The 19,881-nt window shown below is 42.0% G+C and overlaps 1 protein-coding gene across 1 annotated transcript; it reads right to left on the reverse strand.

Moving 5' to 3' along the window:
• Positions 1 to 7,520: 7,520 nt before the first annotated feature.
• LOC311129337 (endothelin receptor type B-like) lies at positions 7,521 to 10,324 on the reverse strand (the record flags this gene model as incomplete). The annotated part of the gene is given in 7 exon segments (XM_084161608.1): positions 7,521 to 7,547; positions 7,879 to 7,998; positions 8,199 to 8,342; positions 8,511 to 8,571; positions 9,822 to 9,934; positions 10,105 to 10,159; positions 10,161 to 10,324. Coding segments are annotated over 7 exon segments (684 nt in total).
• Positions 10,325 to 19,881: the final 9,557 nt, after the last annotated feature.

Here is a 19,881-nt window from a genome sequence, read left to right on the forward strand (position 1 = left end):
CAAGAACTACACAAAAAAGGATGAGTGGATCAAGTAAGTATCACATACCACAATTAAAAACAGCAGTGACAATCGTATGTATCCTTCTACCTTACCTCAGTAGCTGACACCTTTTGGGATGCTTCTCATCATAAATAGTGAGTTTTAAGATTCTGCTCAGGTACAGTGGTAACCAACAGAGGGAAAACACAAGCACTAAGCAAAACACTGTCTTGGCCACTTCTCATCTCTGTGAAAACAGATAAGGAGATTTATGTTAGACATTTTAACGTCATCATAAAAATAAAAATATTATGGAGGTAGCGCCCTTGTCTACACCATGGGTCGCTAAATCCTGTTCTGGAGAGCTACTGGGTGTGCAGGCTTTTATTCCACCCCAGCACTAAGACACCTGCTTCAAATAATCAACTAATCATGGGCTGGACAATTGATTAGTTGAACCAGGTGTGTTACTGCTGGCAGGCATATGCACAGATACGGCTCTACATGTGCAGAGCACATGCCCATTTGCCCTTCCAGTCTCCAAAGTGCCCTTTTTGGTGGTAGTATAATTTCCCCCCTCCATATTTTTTTGGTATACAGTTTTTTGCATTGTTCTCTACATACTTCAGTCTGAGACTGCCGTTGTTGAAATCGTTTGTGGGACTGCAGTCATTGAAATCATTTGTGGTGACGTCAATCAGCGATTGGATAATCTCTAACCAATCAGAATATCAAAGCCAATGACACATTTTCAAAGCGTCGCTTACCCACATGTGTTCTGGCTCTGGCCCAACCCATCGGTTTCTAAGACCAATCAGAACGGTTAGAATGTGTTTGCGTTTTAGAAATCATCGGGTAGGTACTCAGATCCAGACTCTATGAGGGGATTCGATTCATCTGGCCTTTTGCACCAGGTGTAAGTTGACTGCATTTGTTTTAGAACTGGGCTACCTTCCAGGCGTGAGCCAGGTGCCTGCCCCGCTCTGTCAGATGGCGAAGTCGGCTCAAAACAAAAGTGACGTAATTAAGCACATGTAGTAATTAACAGGATTCCGTGTTTTCCCATGCAAAGTGATTGCTTTTGATAAAAATGCTTAATCTGCCTTCCCAATTATTTTATGGAAAAGAGATGTTGTATGTTTCTGTATAATGCACCATGCTGCCTTGTTGACAACATGACTGAGCCGCTTTTGCCCGTTCACGTTATGGGCCACAGACCAGTGCCCCATGGCTCAGCATAATCGAATCCACCCATTGTGGAGAAGAAACTAATGCCAACCATAAGCACTCCGTTAAGTTGTGCCTGATGTTATTCATTTGAATGGGGAGCATCCAAAACGGAGTGGAATCGAAACTCCCCATTGCGGTCAAGGCTCCGTTGCAAGACGAACAACGCATACTTTGAATTTTTCCAAATTTTTCCAAACTTCAGTCCAGCCAGAGTCCTTTGAAGAACAGGAAGTCACCAAACCACCAAATAAGTTTTAGACAATGGGTTTATGGGATATCTAGCAACTTGTATACAATTACCCATTCCTGTAAGTGAGTACTATTTTAATAGTTAGGTAAAAAATAATACACATTAATACTCATTATACTTTATTACTGTTGCCTCCCGTTTTAGTTTATTGTGGTGGTAATGATGTTTGTTTTTTATGATAATTATTAGGTGGAGGTCGCTAGCTTTTAGCTAGCTAGCTAGGTGCTCTGTAAGCTAGCTTGACTTGCTAGAAAGTTATAGAAACAAATTGAGGAAAAACTAAACAAAACATGTTTTATTATCAACTGAAACCATATGTTTCTCTTGAATGAAAAGGTCATGTTTTACAATCTCCCAAAATAAATGCGATCCCTGTCTAGAGACTAGGCTCTCCTCCATCTTGTCTTGCATTGTAAAACCCTCCCTATGCTCTCCATCCAGTAGTGGAACGAGATTGCACGAAGATGATACATCAAGATGATGAAATACATCACTACGTAAACTGGGCATTCGTCCGTGGGCGTGGTGTAGCATTTGGCAGGAGCAATGCCGCATTCATGTACTGGTCGGAACTCTGAAATGTATGACTCGCTAACTGGTTGTAGTTATACACGTGCCGCGTTCAACCAGCAGGCTGCCCTCCAAAGTGATGGCGTGGTGCAGACAGAACATGCTTTCCATAGGATCCTGCAACCTCCGCTAGTAGGCCATATTATTTTGCTTGCTCTGGACTGCAGAGAAGTGACATGATATACAGGCTTCTCCTGTCAGTGCTCACTACTTGTAGATCGACTGGCAGTGGTGGACAGAAGCCCTAGATAACGTTATTTATCAAAAAACTCAGCTCACACAGAACTGGTTGGGGTATTCATTCAGACACACACTCAGTAATCCCCCATATTACCTTTTTCACACCGGAGCTAGTCCCCTGTCAGCTCTCATTCACTCAGTACTGAATAGTAATAACATCTCTTATTATCCAAATTCCAATCTTGTTATCCAAATTTCAATCAGCTTAACACGTCCTTTCCACACTCACACAACTTGCACATCCACATTCACTTAGTACTATTCCCAAACACACTCGGTAATCTCCCTTATTACCCCATGTGCATCTTCAATGATTCTCCTGTCGTTACTTCCTATGCACCATATGTATCTTCAACGGTTCTCTTGCCACTACTTCCTATACATATATAATAACACTGCATGCTCAATAACACGTTGTGCTATTTGTAGTGGCTGCAGACCACGTAGACACTTCTCTTTATAAATACATACAGACAGCTGTCAGCGGGGCTTTCCATGGTACCGTTACTCACCTTCGCTCTAGTCTTCTCACCATAAGACTAGTGAATAGCCTTCTCACCATAAGACTATGGGTACCTTTTTATTGTTAAGTTTTGTTGGTTTTATTATTTTATACAGATTCATTTAAATTTACCTACTGAAATTCAGTCGCCTTGTCCCTCAATTGTTTGCGGATGATGTGTCTCCTGGGCAGCTCACAGTAAGGGTCTGGTCTGGGCGGGTCCTCGTCATCTTTTGGTCAGACGGGAATTTCCCTCACGCTTCATAAAACGTCCCCGGTTTTCCTCGCAGACCCTCACTGGAAAGCTCCGCAGGCAGAATCAATCATTATTTTCGTGACGCCACATTGTCGTGGAAATTACCACTAGGGACACCTGAAGTCAATCTTAATTGAATCATTGTTTATTAACAGCAAGCTGGAGAGGTCACAGTCAAACTTAGATGCATAAAGGACTGGTCTACTAACTGTAAGTCGCTCTGGATAAGAGCGTCTGCTAAATGACTAAAATGTAAAATGTAAAATGGTCTGAAGTGAGCTCCGACGGGGCTGTCCTGTTAGTTCTCTTATATACTGCTTACACAGACAAGTTATATTTGCATGGTTCACAGGATTGGTTCCTGCATGTGTCTGGCACCATCTCCTATCTTCATTTACAGAACATATTCTGGGCGTTCCACCAGATGGTCCTAAGGAGGGTCATGTCGCCCCCCCCCCCCTCATATCTTTACCAAGCACAGGCAGGAACCAAGGATTATTTATTACACAAAAGACAAAATGAACATTTTCAAGGCTGTCTCTTCACACAATAACATTGTCCATCACAAGACCTCTTCACTTTTTCCACATTTTGTTACGTTACAACCTTATTCTAAAATTTATTAAATTGTTTTTTTTCCTCATCAATCTACACACAATACCCCCAAAAACAAAACAAAAACTGAAATATCACATTTACATAAGTATTCAGACCCAGTACTTTGTTGAAGCACCTTTGGCACCTTACAGCCTCGAGTCTTCTTGGGTATGATGCTACAAGCTAGGCACACCTGTATTTGTGGAGTTTCTCCCATTCTTCTCAGCAGATCTTCTCAAGTTCTGTCAGGTTGGATGGGGAGCGTCACTGCACAGCTATTTTCAGGTCTCTCCAGAGATGTTAGATCGGGTTCAAGTCCGGGCTCTGGCTGCGCCACTCAAGGACATTCAGAGACTTGTCCTGAAGCCACTCCTGCGTTGTCTTGGGTGTGTGCTTAGGGTTGTTGTCCTGTTGAGAGGTGAACCTTCGGTCCAGTCTGAGGTTCTGAGCGCTCTGGAGCAGGTTTTCATCAAGGACCTCTCTGTACTTTTCTCCGTTCATCTTTCCCTCAATCCTGACTAGTCTCCCAGTCCCTGAAAAACATCCCCACAGCATGATGCTGCCACCACCATGCGTCACCGTAGGGATGGTATTGGCCAGTTGATAAGCGGTGCCTGGTTTCCTCCAGACGTGACGCTTGGCATTCAGGCCAAAGAGTTCAATCTTGGTTTCATCAGACCAGATCATTTTGTTTCTCATGGTCTGAGAGTCTTTTAGGTGCCTTTTGGCAAACTCCAAGCGAGCTGTCATGTGCCTTTTACTGAGGAGAGCCTTCCGTCTGGCCACTCTACCATAAAGGCCTGATTGGTGGAGAGCAGCAGAGATGGTTTTCCTTCTGGAAGGTTCTCCCATCTCCACAGAGGAACTCTGGAGCTCTGTCAGAGTGACTATTGGGTTCTTGGTCACCTCCCTGACCATGGCCCTTCTCCCCTGATTGCTCAGTTTGGCCGGGCCGCCAGCTCTAGGAAGAGTCTTGGTGGTTCCAAACTTCTTCCATTTAAGAATGATGGAGAACACTGTGTTCTTGGGGACCTTCAATGCTGCAGAATTTTTTTGGTTCCATTCCCCAGATCTGTGCCTCGACAAAATCCTGTCTCGGAGCGCTACGGACAATTCCTTTGACCTCATGGCTTGGTTTTTGCTCTGACATGCACTGTCAACTTAGGGACCTTATATAGACAGTTGTGTGCCTTTCCAAATCATGTCCAATCAATTGAATTTACCACAGGTCTCATAGCAATGGGTCTGAATACTTATGTAAATAAGGTATAAAAAAATATATCGGGGCGGCAGGTAGCTTAGTGGGTAAGAGCGTTGTGCCAGTAACCGAAAGGTCGCTGGTTCTAATCCCCGAGCCGACTAGGTGAAAAATCTGTCGATGTGCCCTTAAGCAAGGCACTTAACCCTAATTGCTCATGTAAGTCGCTCTGGATAAGAGCGTCTGCTAAATGACTAAAAAATAAAATAAAATATACATTTGCAAAAATGTCTAGAAACCTGTTTTAGCTTTGTCATTATGGGGTATTGTGTGTAGATTGAAGAGGAAAAAAACTATTTAATCAATATTAGAATAAGGCTGTAACGTAACAAAATTTGGAAAAAGTCTGAATACTTTCCGAATGCACTGTATCCCTAGTTGTTATTGGCTGTTAAAATTAATGACTTTCAGCTTCAAATGCAGCTATAAAACGCAGTTTATTTCTGTAGTCTATCTTGCGTTTTGAAAATGCATCACCGTTTATGGCTGTAATGACATGCTACATTTGCACAGCGTGCATGTGCGTGCGTGGGGCGTCGCAAGTTTTGTACAATGATAAATGGAGTTTATAGACATACTGTATGGCCACACATTGATTAATTCACCTACGTGGAAGTAACTGGCGGGAACTGCGCAGGTGCGAGTGGGACAGGACTCTGTATTGAGGACTGGGTAGGAAACCCTGTTCTCTGGTGTTGGGGAGCAATTACGTTGAGGATACGGCGTGAGTTGGCCAGGCGTGGAATGGCGAGGAGAACTGCTTAGTTTTGGTAAAGCTACAGCAAGAGTTGTTACCAGTAGCGTACACTCTTAGAAAAAAAGGGTTCCAAAGGGTTCTTTGCCTAGGGATAGGGTTCAACCAAAAACTGTTTTGATCAGAAGAACCATTTTTGGAAGACAAGGGTTCTTTGTAAGTCAAAGGGTTCTACCTAGAACCTTTAACATCCTGAGAACTGTTTTTGGAAGAAAGGGTTCTTTGATGATTCTTTGGAAGCCACGAAGGTTTCTTTGGAACCATAGAACCATATATAATATTTCCCAGCATGCTCTATCGCAGTGAGATTTTCTGAATGTTTTGTTTTACTGGAATATCTGTGTTTTTGCATTTGGTTAATACATTTTATGCTACAGAAAAATAAATAACATACATTTTTCTAAACTAATCCAATCTGTTGGATTTATTGCACCCGTTACTTAGATGGTTGTTCCAGTTTAGATGATTGAGGTAGTCTCGGTATTCAACTTTCCCTACCCTGGCAGTCATTCTGAATGCAGGTTGCGGGTGATTAATAATTCCACTTGTTGGCTATCCTAACTCTGGCTGGATTCCAATAGGAAATACACATCACTTTGCTTGCCAGCATAATGTAACTTGCAGGCCTGATGTGGCCTGTAAACCAGGCAATTCCTAACACCACTGTGTTAGGGTATAACTAGGCCCTCAAAGAAAGGCCTTATGATACAGTTGAAGTCGGAAGTTTACATACATCCCATGGTGTTTATACTTGCGTACTATTGTTTGTACAGATAAATGTGGTACCTTCAGACGTTTGGAAATTGCTCCAGAATGTTTTTTCTGAGGTCTTGGCTGATTTCTTTTGATTTTCCCATGATGTCAAGAAAAGAGCCACTGAGTTTGAAGGTAGGCCTTGAAATACATCCACAGGTACACCTCCAATTGACTCAAATGATGTCAATTAGCCGATCAGAAGCTTCTAAAGCCATGACATCATTTTCTGGAATTTTCCAAGCTGTTTAAAGGCACAGTCAACTTAGTGTATGTAAACTTCTGACCCACTGGAATTGTGATACAGTGAATTATAAGTGAAATAATCTGTCTGTAAACAATTGTTGGAAAAAGTACTTGTGTCATGCACAAAGTAGATGTCATAACCGACTTGCCAAAACTATAGTTTGTTAACAAGAAATGTGTGGAGTGGTTGAAAAACGAGTTTTAATGACTCCAACCTAAGTGTATGTAAACTTCCGACTTCAACTGTATATGTAAAGTATTGTCATACATAATTAAATGTTAAAGGCTAATAAGTCTAGTGGAACTGTTCATAGGGGGTTCTAGGAAGAACCCTCCAAAGATGAAAGGGTTCTCGGTATATCCCTTCATAGGCGGTTCTAGGAAGAACCTTTAGATGATCAAATGGTTCTTTGTAGAACCCTTCATAGAGGGTTTTAGGCAGAACTCTTCATAGAAGGTTCTAAGTAGAACCATATACAGGCTGTTCTTTGAGGAACCCTACATAGAGGGTTCTAGATAGAATCCTCTACAATGGGTTCTACTCAGCACCAAAAAGGGTTCCCCTAATGGGACAAACTGAAGAACCCTGTACGGTTGTACTTTGCACCTTTTTTTCTAAGCTTGTAGCTTGGGCAGAGCCAGAAGAACAGTGGGTGTATAGATGCAGAGACTGAGTGTTGGGCATTAGGCCCGAAGAGTGTCGAGCTAGCTAGCTAACATAGCTTAGCCTGACTTATGCCGAAGACGGGAGTGTGCGAGCGAGGACGGCTGAAGATTAGGAGCTGCATAACCATTTCACACAGACTGTGTTTTTGGCCTCGGCTGAAGAATTGTGTGCCGGCGATTAGGACTATGTTGGCATTGACCGAAGAGGAGGGGTGCTCAAGTGAACTTTGTCAGGACTTTGGTCTGAAGAAGAGCACAGATTGCACTGTTCAATAAGAGACAGCCTGGCTGAAGCCTAATAATTGTTGCCTAACAGATACAAACACTGGTTAGCAAAATAGTTTCGCAAAATACTTTACTCATCAGATTGTGCTGCTTTCCCTCTTGTAATAATTGCTCAACGAGCCTGTGACCCGGTTGCAGGGATTTATTTGGGGGTGGGTGCCCTTTTTCTTTTTGGAGCACATGTCCCCCAAATGGTCTGTGCCTGGCCCTGACTGCTGGGCTGGAGCAGAAGACTACACACCTAATAGCTCTCCAGTTCTAGAGCTGGAGATTTCTGGTCTGTACTCACCTGTTTGGTAAAGTCGCTCAGTACATTCTCCTTCCTCCTCAGCATCTTCTGGGTCATCAGAGAGTAGAAGACAGCCGTGCAAGCCAGCGGCATGCCGAAGTATTGCTGATTTTTAAAACTCTTATGAAAACATAATAAAGAACAGTATTAGTGTTGCTGTTTCAGATCTACCTACTGGAATGTGATGATAAGCACACCTCACTGGCTTCATTATATAATCAGTGTCATTTTCATTTATTATCAAAAGAAAACAAAATCAAACACATTATTGAACTTCTTGTTTTCTATATAACTCAATTTGATCCAGATTCACACATTACCTGCATGAACTGATTTGTTTGCATGGGATGAAGGAGCAATATTGTCAGATGCTGTCCTTTATAGTCCATTGTTACCATATCAAAGCCGACAACTTCAGACACAGCTAGGATTGTTGATATCACCCATATAATAATAATAATAAGCCATTTAGCAGACGCTTTTATCCAAAGCGACTTACAGTCATGCGTGCATAATTTTTTTTGTGTATGGGTGGTCCCGGGGTTCGAACCCACTACCTTGGCGTTACAAGCGCCGTGCTCTACCAGCTGAGCTACAGAGGACCACATACCACATATCAAAGTTATTTCTACTGCTGTCCACCTGGAAAAACCAATGCCTTTGATTTGATTCCAGGACGCAACAGCTCGATACCTAGAAAATCAATAGGGAAATTATGTGGCTGGGGAGCATTTTGTGCATAACAATTAAAGAACATATTACAACGAAAGGGAATTCCAAGGCCTACTACAAAGATATTTAACTTTGACATGTAGATATCAGCCAACTTTAACAATATTACTCTTCATATAACAATTGTATTCATTTTGGCATGTTAAATGTAAGTAATATAGTTCTTTCCAACTACACTACATGACCAAAAGTATGTGGACACCTGCTTGTCGAACATCTCATTCCAAAATCATGGGCATTAATATGGAGTTGGTCCCCCCTTTGCTGCTATAACAGCCTCCACTCTTCTGGGAAGGCTTTCCACTAGATGTTGGAACATTGCTGGGTGACTTGCTCCATTCAGCCACAAGAGCATTAGTGAGGTCGGGCACTGATGTTGGGCGATTAGGCCTGGCTCGCAGTCGGCGTTCCAATTAATCCCAAAGGTGTTCAATGGAGTTGAGGTCAGGGCTCTGTGCAGGCCAGTGAAAATATTCCATACCGATCTTGACAAACCATTTCTGTATGGACCTCACTTTGTGCACGGGGGCATTGTCATGCTGAAACAGGAAAAGACCTTCCCCAAACTGTTGCCACAAAGTTGGAAGCACAGAATTGTCTAGAATGTCATTGTATGCTGTAGTGTTAAGATTTCCCTTCACTGGAACTAAGGAGCCTTGCCGAACCATGAAAAACAGCCCCAGAACATTATTCCTCCTCCACCAAACTTTACAGTTGGCACGAACAGTTCTTGTGCTGACGTTGTTTCCAGAGGCAGTTTGGAACTCGGTAGTGTGTGTTGCAACCGAGGACAGACGATTTTTACGCGCTACGCGCTTCAGCACTCGGCGGTCCCGTTTTGTGAGCTTGTGTAGCCTACCACTTTGTGGCTGAGCCGTTGTTGCTCCTAGACGTTTCCACTTCACAATAACAACACTTACAGTTGACATGGGCAACTCTAGCAGGGCAGAAATTTGACGAACTGACTTGTTAGAAAGGTGGCATCCTATGACGGTGCCACGTTGAAAGTCATTGAGGTCTTCAGTAAGGCCATTCTACTGCCAATGTTTGTCTATGGAGATTACATGGCTGTGTGCTCGATTTTATACACCTGTCAACAATGGGTGTGGCTGAAATAGCCAAATATACTAATTTGAAGGGGTGTCCACATACTTTTGTATATATAGTGTATCTTGGAACAGAAATGTGACCTGAATGTGCAATCCTCTCACCTGTCAATGCTCAAGGCACATAAACTCACCACTGTAATTCCAACAGATGTTTTCTGGATGAAGGGGACTAGTTTATAGAGCACCAAACCAAATGGCCAGTCCTCAGCCATGAGCTGCAAAGACATGTCAACATTTTGTCAGACAAAATAATTTGTAACCAACACAAACACAAAAACCCACTTTTATAAAAAAATCAGATGTTGACCATTATGATAATCAAATCAAAATATATATTTTCTGTCAGGATAGACAGTAACTGTACACCAGATTGCAAATAGCGCACCCTGTAAACGTTGATCGGAAAGTCTATCACGATATGCAGCATGTCCCCAAGAGCTGGCAATAAGAATGTTTTTATACATGATTCTCAACAGTGCTGAATTTCCAACTATTCCAACGATGAATACAAGAGCAGACATCACAGTATTGATGTATTTGAATGCGTCTCTGATTCCAGTTGACACTAAGCATATAGGATGGGGTGGGGTGTTTTGTCCTGGCATTTTGAATAAGGGAATGAAGCTATTGGATTTGTGGTCCTCTGTAAGCTCTACAACACCTGGAGAGGACGTTTCAAAGAGTTTAATAATAGGAGCTGGTTGTGGATTCTGATCATTGGTCGCTGCACTGATTAAAATAATTCCATTGGCGAGCAGCAGAGACAGAACTACAGAGCTACAATTTCCATTGTAGATGATTTCTTCAAAAGGCCCAGCAATTTATCCCCAGGTAGCAATCTGCAAATGAGAATGGAAATTATTACCTGACACGTTACAACCTGGAGTGATACCAAAAACGAATCAAATTGGTATAAAGTCTATTTCATTAAAACAAGAAGCATGGATGGTTGTCTGTGAAAATATAGATGACATTGTAATATGTCAGCTTACTTACTGTACACGCCAATCAGTCCAGCATCAAATTATTCTCCACAATCAGATAGTGCAGTGCCAATTGTAGCCTAAACAAGCAGTAGTCTGTGGCCTGACTCATACAGCTAAGGCAGATGAGGGTTTTTTAGAGGGTAGTATTTCAATTCCTAATTCTATGGTTCTTCCATTGTAAATCCCATTTCAAAAACAGCAATGATAAAAGGCTTTTAGGGACATCTGACCCAGTATTTGTGACAGTGTGTGACTGATATGATGATCTTTGTGATTGAAACAAGTGTCCATCTTGAGAGGCTATGGCAGGGTTCCCCAATAGGCGGCCCACGGGTGATTTTATTTGACCCCACCCCAGGTTTTCTGAGCAAAAAAACAATATATTTTGTATTTTTGTAATTTTCATTGTTTGACATAAAACACTGTAAAATCACCAGGAAATCAGCTCAAAGTGATTTTAATTAGGAAACCTGTTCCCAAGTATTCCCACACATAAATAGAGAGGCATACAGTATGTGATCATATCCCAATGTAATCAAGGTTGAAATTATTCTGTTTTTGTCAAATACTATATTTGGGATTCTTGCGGTCAATTTGCAGAGTACAAATTATTTATAACTATGTTCCGGCCCCTCGACTATCCTCTCAAGGAAAAATCGGCCCACGGCTAAATGTAATTGAGGACCCCTGGGCTACACTCTCAGAAAACAGGGTTCCAAAAGGGTTATTTGGCTGTCCCCATAGGAGAACCCTTTATAGTTCCAGGTAGAACTCTTTTGGGTTCCATGTACTGTAGAACCCTCTGTGGAAAGGGTTCTACAGTACATGGAACCCAAAAAGTTTATTCCTCGAACCAAAAAGGGTTCTTCAAAGGGTTCTCCTTTGGGGACAGCAGAAGAACCATTTTTGGTTCTAGATAGCACCTTGTTTCAAAGAGTGTAGGGCATAGAGATCCTATTAAATTCCCCTGAGTCACGCCCTGACTCAGGGGACTCGTATATGTTGAGTCAGGGTGTGTATATTCTTTGTTGTGTATTATCTATGTGGTTTATCTAGATGTGTATTTCTATGTTGGCCGGTGTGGTTCCCAATCAGAGGCAGCTGACGCTCGTTGTCTCTGATTGGGGACCATACTTAGGCAGCCTATTGGCACTGTCTAGTTGTGGGATCTTGTTCCGTGTAAGGTATGTTGTGTGTTCTACCTTGGACTTCACGTTTCGTTTGTTGTTTTGTCATTGTGTTTATAAGTTAATAAACATGTATGCATATCACGCTGCGCCTTGGTCTGACCCGTCATTCAATGAATGTGACAGAGGGGCTATGTCATAAACCCTCAAAGTTCCAGTATTCTAGTTCTTAATTCTATGGGCTAGGGACATAGGCCTAATGGGTATCACTGAATTCTAAATTTCATATGATAATAAAATGCCACTAAGCTGTGTATTTTATCAAAAATTATCTCTGAGTCGGGGGATGCCGACTGATTCAAGAGATGCTGGTGGTGCGCAATTATCCAAGATTCTTGACACAAGTGACCTTTCCGCCCCTCGGTTCTTAGCGGAGAACGTGCAAAACCCAGGGGGGCAGTTGACCTGTGACAATCAGAAAGACCCTGTGGTAACTCTTGTGTGGAGAGGTATCCAAGTTTATCTGACAAAATTGAAATTTGCCCACCTATGGCATCAGATGACATTTGGAAAGTCTGTGAAGTGGACAAAACACTTCCACCTCTTGGAAAGAGTGAAGACTGAGTAGGTCACTGCATAATTGTTGTATTCTAATTGTTTTGTAATTGTATAGATTTAGAAGCAGATAGCCTTCACTGTGCAATTCTAAGTGAGTAAAGACAAAAGAGCTGTGTGAGGACTTTGCACACAGATGAAAAATTTATAATGTGAGACATTTTTATTATTTTAAATTCAATGAGAGATTAGTAGTGATGGGACGCACGATACCGACACTTCGAGGCTTGCCTAAAATCTTCAAAGCAGTCTGATCTGATACAAAAGTATCAAGGCGATTGATGAAGTTTGAAGCATCGGACATCACATAACCATCTTAGGCCATCGCATACTATCCGGTTGAAAAGTGGCATGCCGTTTCACGCATATATTACGACAACATTTTGTGATGTTTTGTTCGTTTTGGTGTTCGGCTGGATTTTTTCCGGCTTTTCACGTTTTTCTTGAGGCAAATTGAAGTTCGGTAGCCAAAGTCTACGCCCGTTCGCCGGTGATTGTTCAACTGGTTGTTTTTCAAGTGAAGGTCTTTAAAGGCTCAGTGCAGTCAAAAACTTGATTATCCTGTGTTTTATATATATTTCCACACTATGAGGCCGCCTGAAATTTCTGCCTGTTTTGGTGGGATGGAGTTTTGGCCTTCCATGGTGACATCACTACACGGTAAATTATTCAGTAGACCAATGAGAAAGAGAGTTCCAAACCTCTCTGCCAATAACTAATTTTCTGTTTTCCCCTCCCCACTAAGACCACTCCCAGACAGTCCTAGGAAAATGTTTACTTTTGTTGTGTGATATTTTAATTTATTTATTTTTGACAATTTGAATTGAAAAAATTACAGTATGGTACTTAATTGTTACCCAGAAATAATTTGATATTGAGATAAAAACAGCTGCATTAGACCTTTTAAAGGAGTATGCAAGCACCGTCATGCTTATGCCTAGCCAAGTTCTGTTAGGAGCAAACAGAACCTAGTCTGCAGTCGCCTTTACAGGGTGTTGGAACTGCTGGACAGAGAGTGCTGACCTCTTTTTATTTTTATCTAGATATTTCATCTGCTTGGCAGGTAGAAAGATAGCTCAGGGCATAGAACCATGCGGTGGAGGAATCTTGAAATCCCAGCACACTAGTATCGAATCTTGAGAGAGCCTATTTAGATTCCCCCCATTAATAACTCCCCTCCCCCCCATGATGGTAGTGACTGCCCATTACTGCACTGTAAATGTCTCCAGTAAAATGTATAGTAATTTACTGGCAGCAATTGGATTACAGCTACTGTAATCCATTATTTTACGGTACCAAAAATGTTACTGTAATCTAATTTACAGTATATTACTGGAATTGCCCATCCAGCGACATATTACAGAGAGTACTTTGCAAGTTTTAATTTGTACATTTACATTTACATTTTGGTCATTTAGCGGGTGCTCTTGTCCTTAGCAACTTACAGTCAGTGCACTCAACCAAGGTTGATAAAAAAAAATACGCATATCAAAAGTTTAAGCAAGTAAAACGTTTCTTTAACCATTACTGAAAATGTTGTTGTAGTTAAGGATACATTGGTCTTCAAAATAATTGCAATATCAAACAACAGATTTTATGATATATCTCTGATTAGATAGCGCCAATACAATACTGAGATATTCACGCTAACTTGATGCCAGAGCAATAAAACACAATACATTAAAGGTGACTATTAAACTGTAAGAAAATGATTTCTACAGTGTTTTACTGTAATTACAAAGGATTAGAGCAAGTAGGTTGTCTGTATGCATTTGCATATGAATGAATAGGTGTTCAATATCACTTGCACTTCAAGAGGCCTAGACAAAGGCTTCCAAACTGGCCGATTACAGGGCAAAACACATCAAACAGACATATTTACCCATTAAATGGTATAAGACCCTTTACCGCTCTTAGGGTGTGTTCGTAAATTAAATCTGAAGTGCCAGAGTGCACTCAGAGTGCGCTCTGGGCGTTCCTAAATTCAGAGTTTGTCAGATTGTCCATTCGTAAATTCAGAGCGTTTCGCTCTCACAGCGTTCAGAGCACACACTGGACACTCTGGCCAAGGAGTAGGGTTGATCCAAGCATTCTGACCTCACAATGGCAGTCAAGCACCCAAGCTAACTGGCTAAAGTTACTTCCAGACAAATATGAGAGAACACCTCACTCTGACCGTTTTACTCGCCCTAGCAGAGCTGGTTAGGCTGTTTTCATGTTATCTAGAGCATTGGTGACTGTAACTGTGCTGCTGGCAACAATTTAATTACGCTTTTTTTTGCCAACATTTACTGACACCAGCCATATTCAACACGTGTTGAGTGTTCATCAGTTATTCTGCGCTCTGGCACACTGAGACAAACGCACTCTGAAATCAGTGTAGATGACCAGAATGAATTTCCAAACACACCATTAATTTTTACAGAACAACTACCACATATCACTTAAATTGGTACAGGACTCTGACTAATGGGTGCAACAAATATAGCCACTTACAAGGCATGCCTTGAAATATGTTAATGAGCCAGTGGTTCTTTCTCCTCCCACAATATTTCTACACAATGCGCCATAATTTACAGTATGCTGTGGTAAATATATAGCATAACAGCAATACACTACTTTATTGTACTGAAAATAGTGAAATTGTACTTATATAGTATAGCATACCAACTGATATTTGGTGTTCTATACTGAACAAAAATATAAATGCAACATGTAAAGTGTTGGTCCCATGTTTCATGAGCTGAAATAAAAGATCCCAGAAATGTTCCATGTGCACAAAAAAGCTTATTTCTCTAAAATGTTGTGCAGAAATGTGTTTACATCCCTGTTAGCGAGCATTTCTCCTTTGCCAAGATAATCCGTCCACCTGACAGGTCTGGCATATCAAGAAGCTGATTAAACAGCATGAACATTACACAGGTGCACCTTGTGCTGGGGATAATAAAAGGCCACTCTAAAATGTGCAGTTTTGTCTCAAAACACAATGTCACAGATGTCTCATGTTTTGAGGGAGTGTGCAATTGGCCTGCTGACTGCAGGAATGTCCACTAGAGCTGTTGCCAGAGAATTTAATGTTCATTTCTCAACCATAAGCTGCCTCCAACTTCATTTTAGAGAATTTGGCAGTACGTCCAACCGCCCTCACAACCGCAGACCACGCCAGCCCAGGACCTACACATCCAGATTCTTCACCTGCGGAATCGTCTTAGACCAGCCATCCGGACAGCTGATGAAACAGAGGAGTATTAATGTCTGTAATGAAGCCCTTTTTGTGGGGAAAAGCTCATTCTGATTGGCTGGGCCTTGCTCCCCAGTGGGTGGGTCAGTCTCCCAAATGGGTGGGCCTATGCCCTCCCAGGACTAACCATGGCTGCACCCTTGCTTAGATTAGCCCTTATTAATTTATTTCAATTGACTGATTTCCTTATATGAACTGTAACTCTGTAAAATTGTTGCATTTATATTTTTGTTCAGTATATATCACTTACACTTTATGCCTTAACAAACAATTCTAAACTGATCAAAATGACATGGCTAGAGACTGAACTATTAAAGGTTTGAGACTTACTGCCAATGATTCTTATATACATATTTAATTGTTAGAGACCCACTATCACTTAAATTGGTACAGCACTCTCACTAACGGGTGCAACAAATATAGCCTCTTACAAGTCACGCCACAAAATATGTTAATAAGTGAGAAACAACAATGCCATACACCCACTAGCATTCAAAAGGTTTTTGGCTCTCCAAAAATGTGGTATGGTACTGTATTCTGGATTAAAGTAAATTACTGGCAACAATTAGTTTCAGGACAAGGTTTGTAGAATTCCTAAAATACAGTATATTACTGTTTTCTGTGGGGGTACAGCATTCTCACTGACTGGTGCAAAAACTAAAGCCACTTACAAGGCATGCCTTAAAATATGCTAATGCCCTAGAGACTCTTCACCCACCCACAACATTTTTTTTACAATGCACCATAATTAATACTGTAAAACACATTTATGGTATTTTACTGTGCATTCTACAGTAATCTACTGTATTCAGTTTATACATTATCTTACTGTTGATTAATACAGTAAGTTACTGATAAAATAAAACAAACTGCTAACCATAATTTATTCATGTTACTTTACTTTACTAATATATTTTAGTTGTTGTGTATATTAACCTATATTTGTTTTATTTGATTACTTTATTATTTAATTCCATGATGTCTGAAAAAATCACTATTTTAGTAGTTCTTCAAAGTAAATAAGGGACGGATCTAAATTTACAAAATGGTTACCTGGAGGAAAATGGGGGAGGATCATGCTTTTTCAATTTCAGTCAAGGGGAGGGTTTAGTATTTTTTAAATCTAGTCCAGGGGAGGGTCATGTAAATTGTAATTGATGAATTTGTTTTGTTTTAGAATTATAGTTGCTTATTCGGCTATATATCGATGTGTGTCCGATGCCGCCCCTCATCTCTGATTCGCTGCTGGGTGGCAATATCAAGTGCGCCTATCGGCTATTTAGTGTGGGCTCATTCAAATGATCCATAGCCTACAGGCTATAGGCTACGAAGTGCATGCTCGGAGAAGCACGGAGCAAAGTTATATTTCTAAGATAGCTGCTGGGATGGTGTATATAGAATTAGGCTGCATTACACACTGCAATGGATATTCCAACCCTGAGCACCGGCCTGCTCTGCTGATCAAAAACGTTTTGTTGCAGGTTCTCCCGAGTGGCGCAGTGGTCTAAGGCACTGCATAGCAGTGCTAGCTGTGCCACTAGAGATCCTGGTTCGTATCCAGGCTCTGTCGTAGCCGGTCGCGACCGGGAGACCCATGTGGCGGCGCACAATTGGCCCAGCGTCGTCCAAAGTAGGGGAGGGAATGACCGGCAGGGATGTAGCTCAGTTGGTAGAGCATGGCGTTTGCAACGCCAGGGTTGTGGGTTCGATTGCCACGGGGGGTATGAAAGATAAAAAATAAAAAAACGAACTAACTGTAAGTCGCTCTGGATAAGAGCGTCTGCTAAATGACTTAAATGTAAAATGTAACCAATGGCTGTGCTGTGTAGTGCTATAGTGGCAGTTCAGGAGGAGAGTCAAAGGTTTCGTCAGAAAATACTTTTTATTTTATTTCACCTTTATTTAACCAGGTAAGCCAGTTGAGAACAAGTTCTCATTTACAACTGCGACCTGGCCAAGATAAAGCAAAGCAGTGTGATAAAAACAACAACACAGAGTTACACATGGGATAAAACAAAACATACAGTCAATAACACAATGGAAAAATATACAGTGTGTGCAAATGTAGTAAGTTATGGAGGTAAGGCAATAAATAGGCCATAGTGCAAAATAATTACAATTAGTATTAACACTGGAATGATAGATGTGCAGAAGATGATGTGCAAATAGAGATACTGGGGTGCAAATGAGCAAAATAAATAACAATATGGGGATGAGGTAGTTGGGTGGGCTAATTACAGATGGGCTGTGTACAGGTGCAGTGATCGATAAGCTGCTCTGACAACTGATGCTTAAAGTTAGTGAGGGAGATAAGAGTCTCCAGCTTCAGATATTTTTGCAGTTCGTTCCAGTCATTAGCAGCAGAAACCTGGAAGGAATGGCGGCCAAATTAGGTGTTGGCTTTGGGGATGACCAGTGAGATATACCTGCTGGAGCGCATACTACGGGTGGGTATTGCTATGGTGACCAATGAGCTAAGATAAGGCGGGGATTTGCCTAGCAGTGATTTATAGATGACCTTGAGCCAGTAGGTTCGGCGACGAATATGTAGTGAGGGCCAGCCAACGAGAGCGTACAGGTCACAATGGTGGGTAGTATATGGGGCTTTGGTGACAAAACGGATGGCACTGTGATAGACTACATCCAATTTGCTGAGTAGAGTGTTGGAGGCTATTTTGTAAATGACATCGCCGAAGTCAAGGAACGGCAGTATAGTCAGTTTTACGAGGGCATGTTTGGCAGCATGAGGCTTTGTTGTGAAATAGGACGCCGATTCTAGATTTAACTTGGATTGGTGATGCTTAATGTGAGTCTGGAAGGAGAGTTTACGGTCTAACCAGACATCTAGGTATTTGTAGTTGTCCACATATTCTAAGTCAGACCCGTCAAGAGTAGTGATTCTAGTCCGGCAGGCGGGTGCAAGCAGCGTTCGATCTAGCGTTTAAGAGCAGTTGAAGGCTACGGAAGGAGTGTTGTATGGCATTGAAGCTCGTTTGGATGTTTGTTAACACAGTGTCCAATGAAGGGCCAGATGTATACAAAATTGTGTTTTGATTAGGCCTAGTCCAAACTTCTTGCGTGCAGACTAGCCTATAGCCTATGTTCTGTTCAGTTTGAGAAGGAGAGCACGAAAATGAGAAGGAGGACCGGAGGTCAACTTTGAGAGCTTGCTACTACTATTTACATTTACATTTACGTCATTTAGCAGAGCGACTTACAAATTGGTGCATTCACCCTTTAGCCAGTGGGTTAACCACTTTACAATTATTATTTTTTTAAGGGGGGGTAGAAGGATTACTTTATCCTATTCCTTAAAGAGGTGGGGTTTCAAATGTCTCCGGAAGGTGGTGAGTGACTCCGCTGTCCTGGCGTCGTGAGGGAGCTTGTTCCACCATTGGGGTGCCAGAGCAGCGAACAGTTTTGACTGGGCTGAGCGGGAACTATGCTTTCGCAGAGGAAGGGGAGCCAGCAGGCCAGAGGTGGATGAACGCAATGCCCTCGTTTGGGTGTAGGGACTGATCAGAGCCTGAAGGTACAGAGGTGCCGTTCCCCTCACAGCTCCATAGGCAAGCACCATGGTCTTGTAACAGATGCGAGCTTCAACTGGAAGCCAGTGGAGTGTGCGGAGGAGCGGGGTGACGTGAGAGAACTTGGGAAGGTTGAACACCAGACGGGCTGCGGCATTCTGGATGAGTTGTAGGGGTTTAATGGCACAGGCAGTAATCCAGACGGGAGATGACAAGTGCCTGGATTAGGACCTGTGCCGCTTCCTGTGTAACGCAGGGTCGTACTCTCCGAATGTTGTAGAGCATGAACCTGCAGGATCGGGTCACCGCCTTGATGTTAGCGGAGAACGACAGGGTGTTGTCCAGGGTCACGCCAAGGCTCTTCGCACTCTGGGAGGAGGACACAACGGAGTTGTCAAGGAACAATATGTTCCTTGTCAAGAAACAATATGTTTCTTGCCCATTATGTATTTATCAGAGTTATTGATCTCACAATAAGCCAGATTTGAGTAACTTACATTGTGGTGCTGAAACTTGAAGCAGCTGCTGCGGCACAATCAATCGGAAATGGACAGCTCATGGTGCTGAAAGTAGGCAAATTAAAGTATGCATAACTCATTTAAACCATCTTCATTTTAATTAGGCTTTACTAACAACAAGAGGGCTTTGTGTTGGAGCCTAGAGTGC

Source organism: Coregonus lavaretus (genome assembly GCF_964263955.1).
Source record: "Coregonus lavaretus genome assembly, chromosome: 5".
NCBI lineage: Eukaryota > Metazoa > Chordata > Actinopteri > Salmoniformes > Salmonidae > Coregonus > Coregonus lavaretus.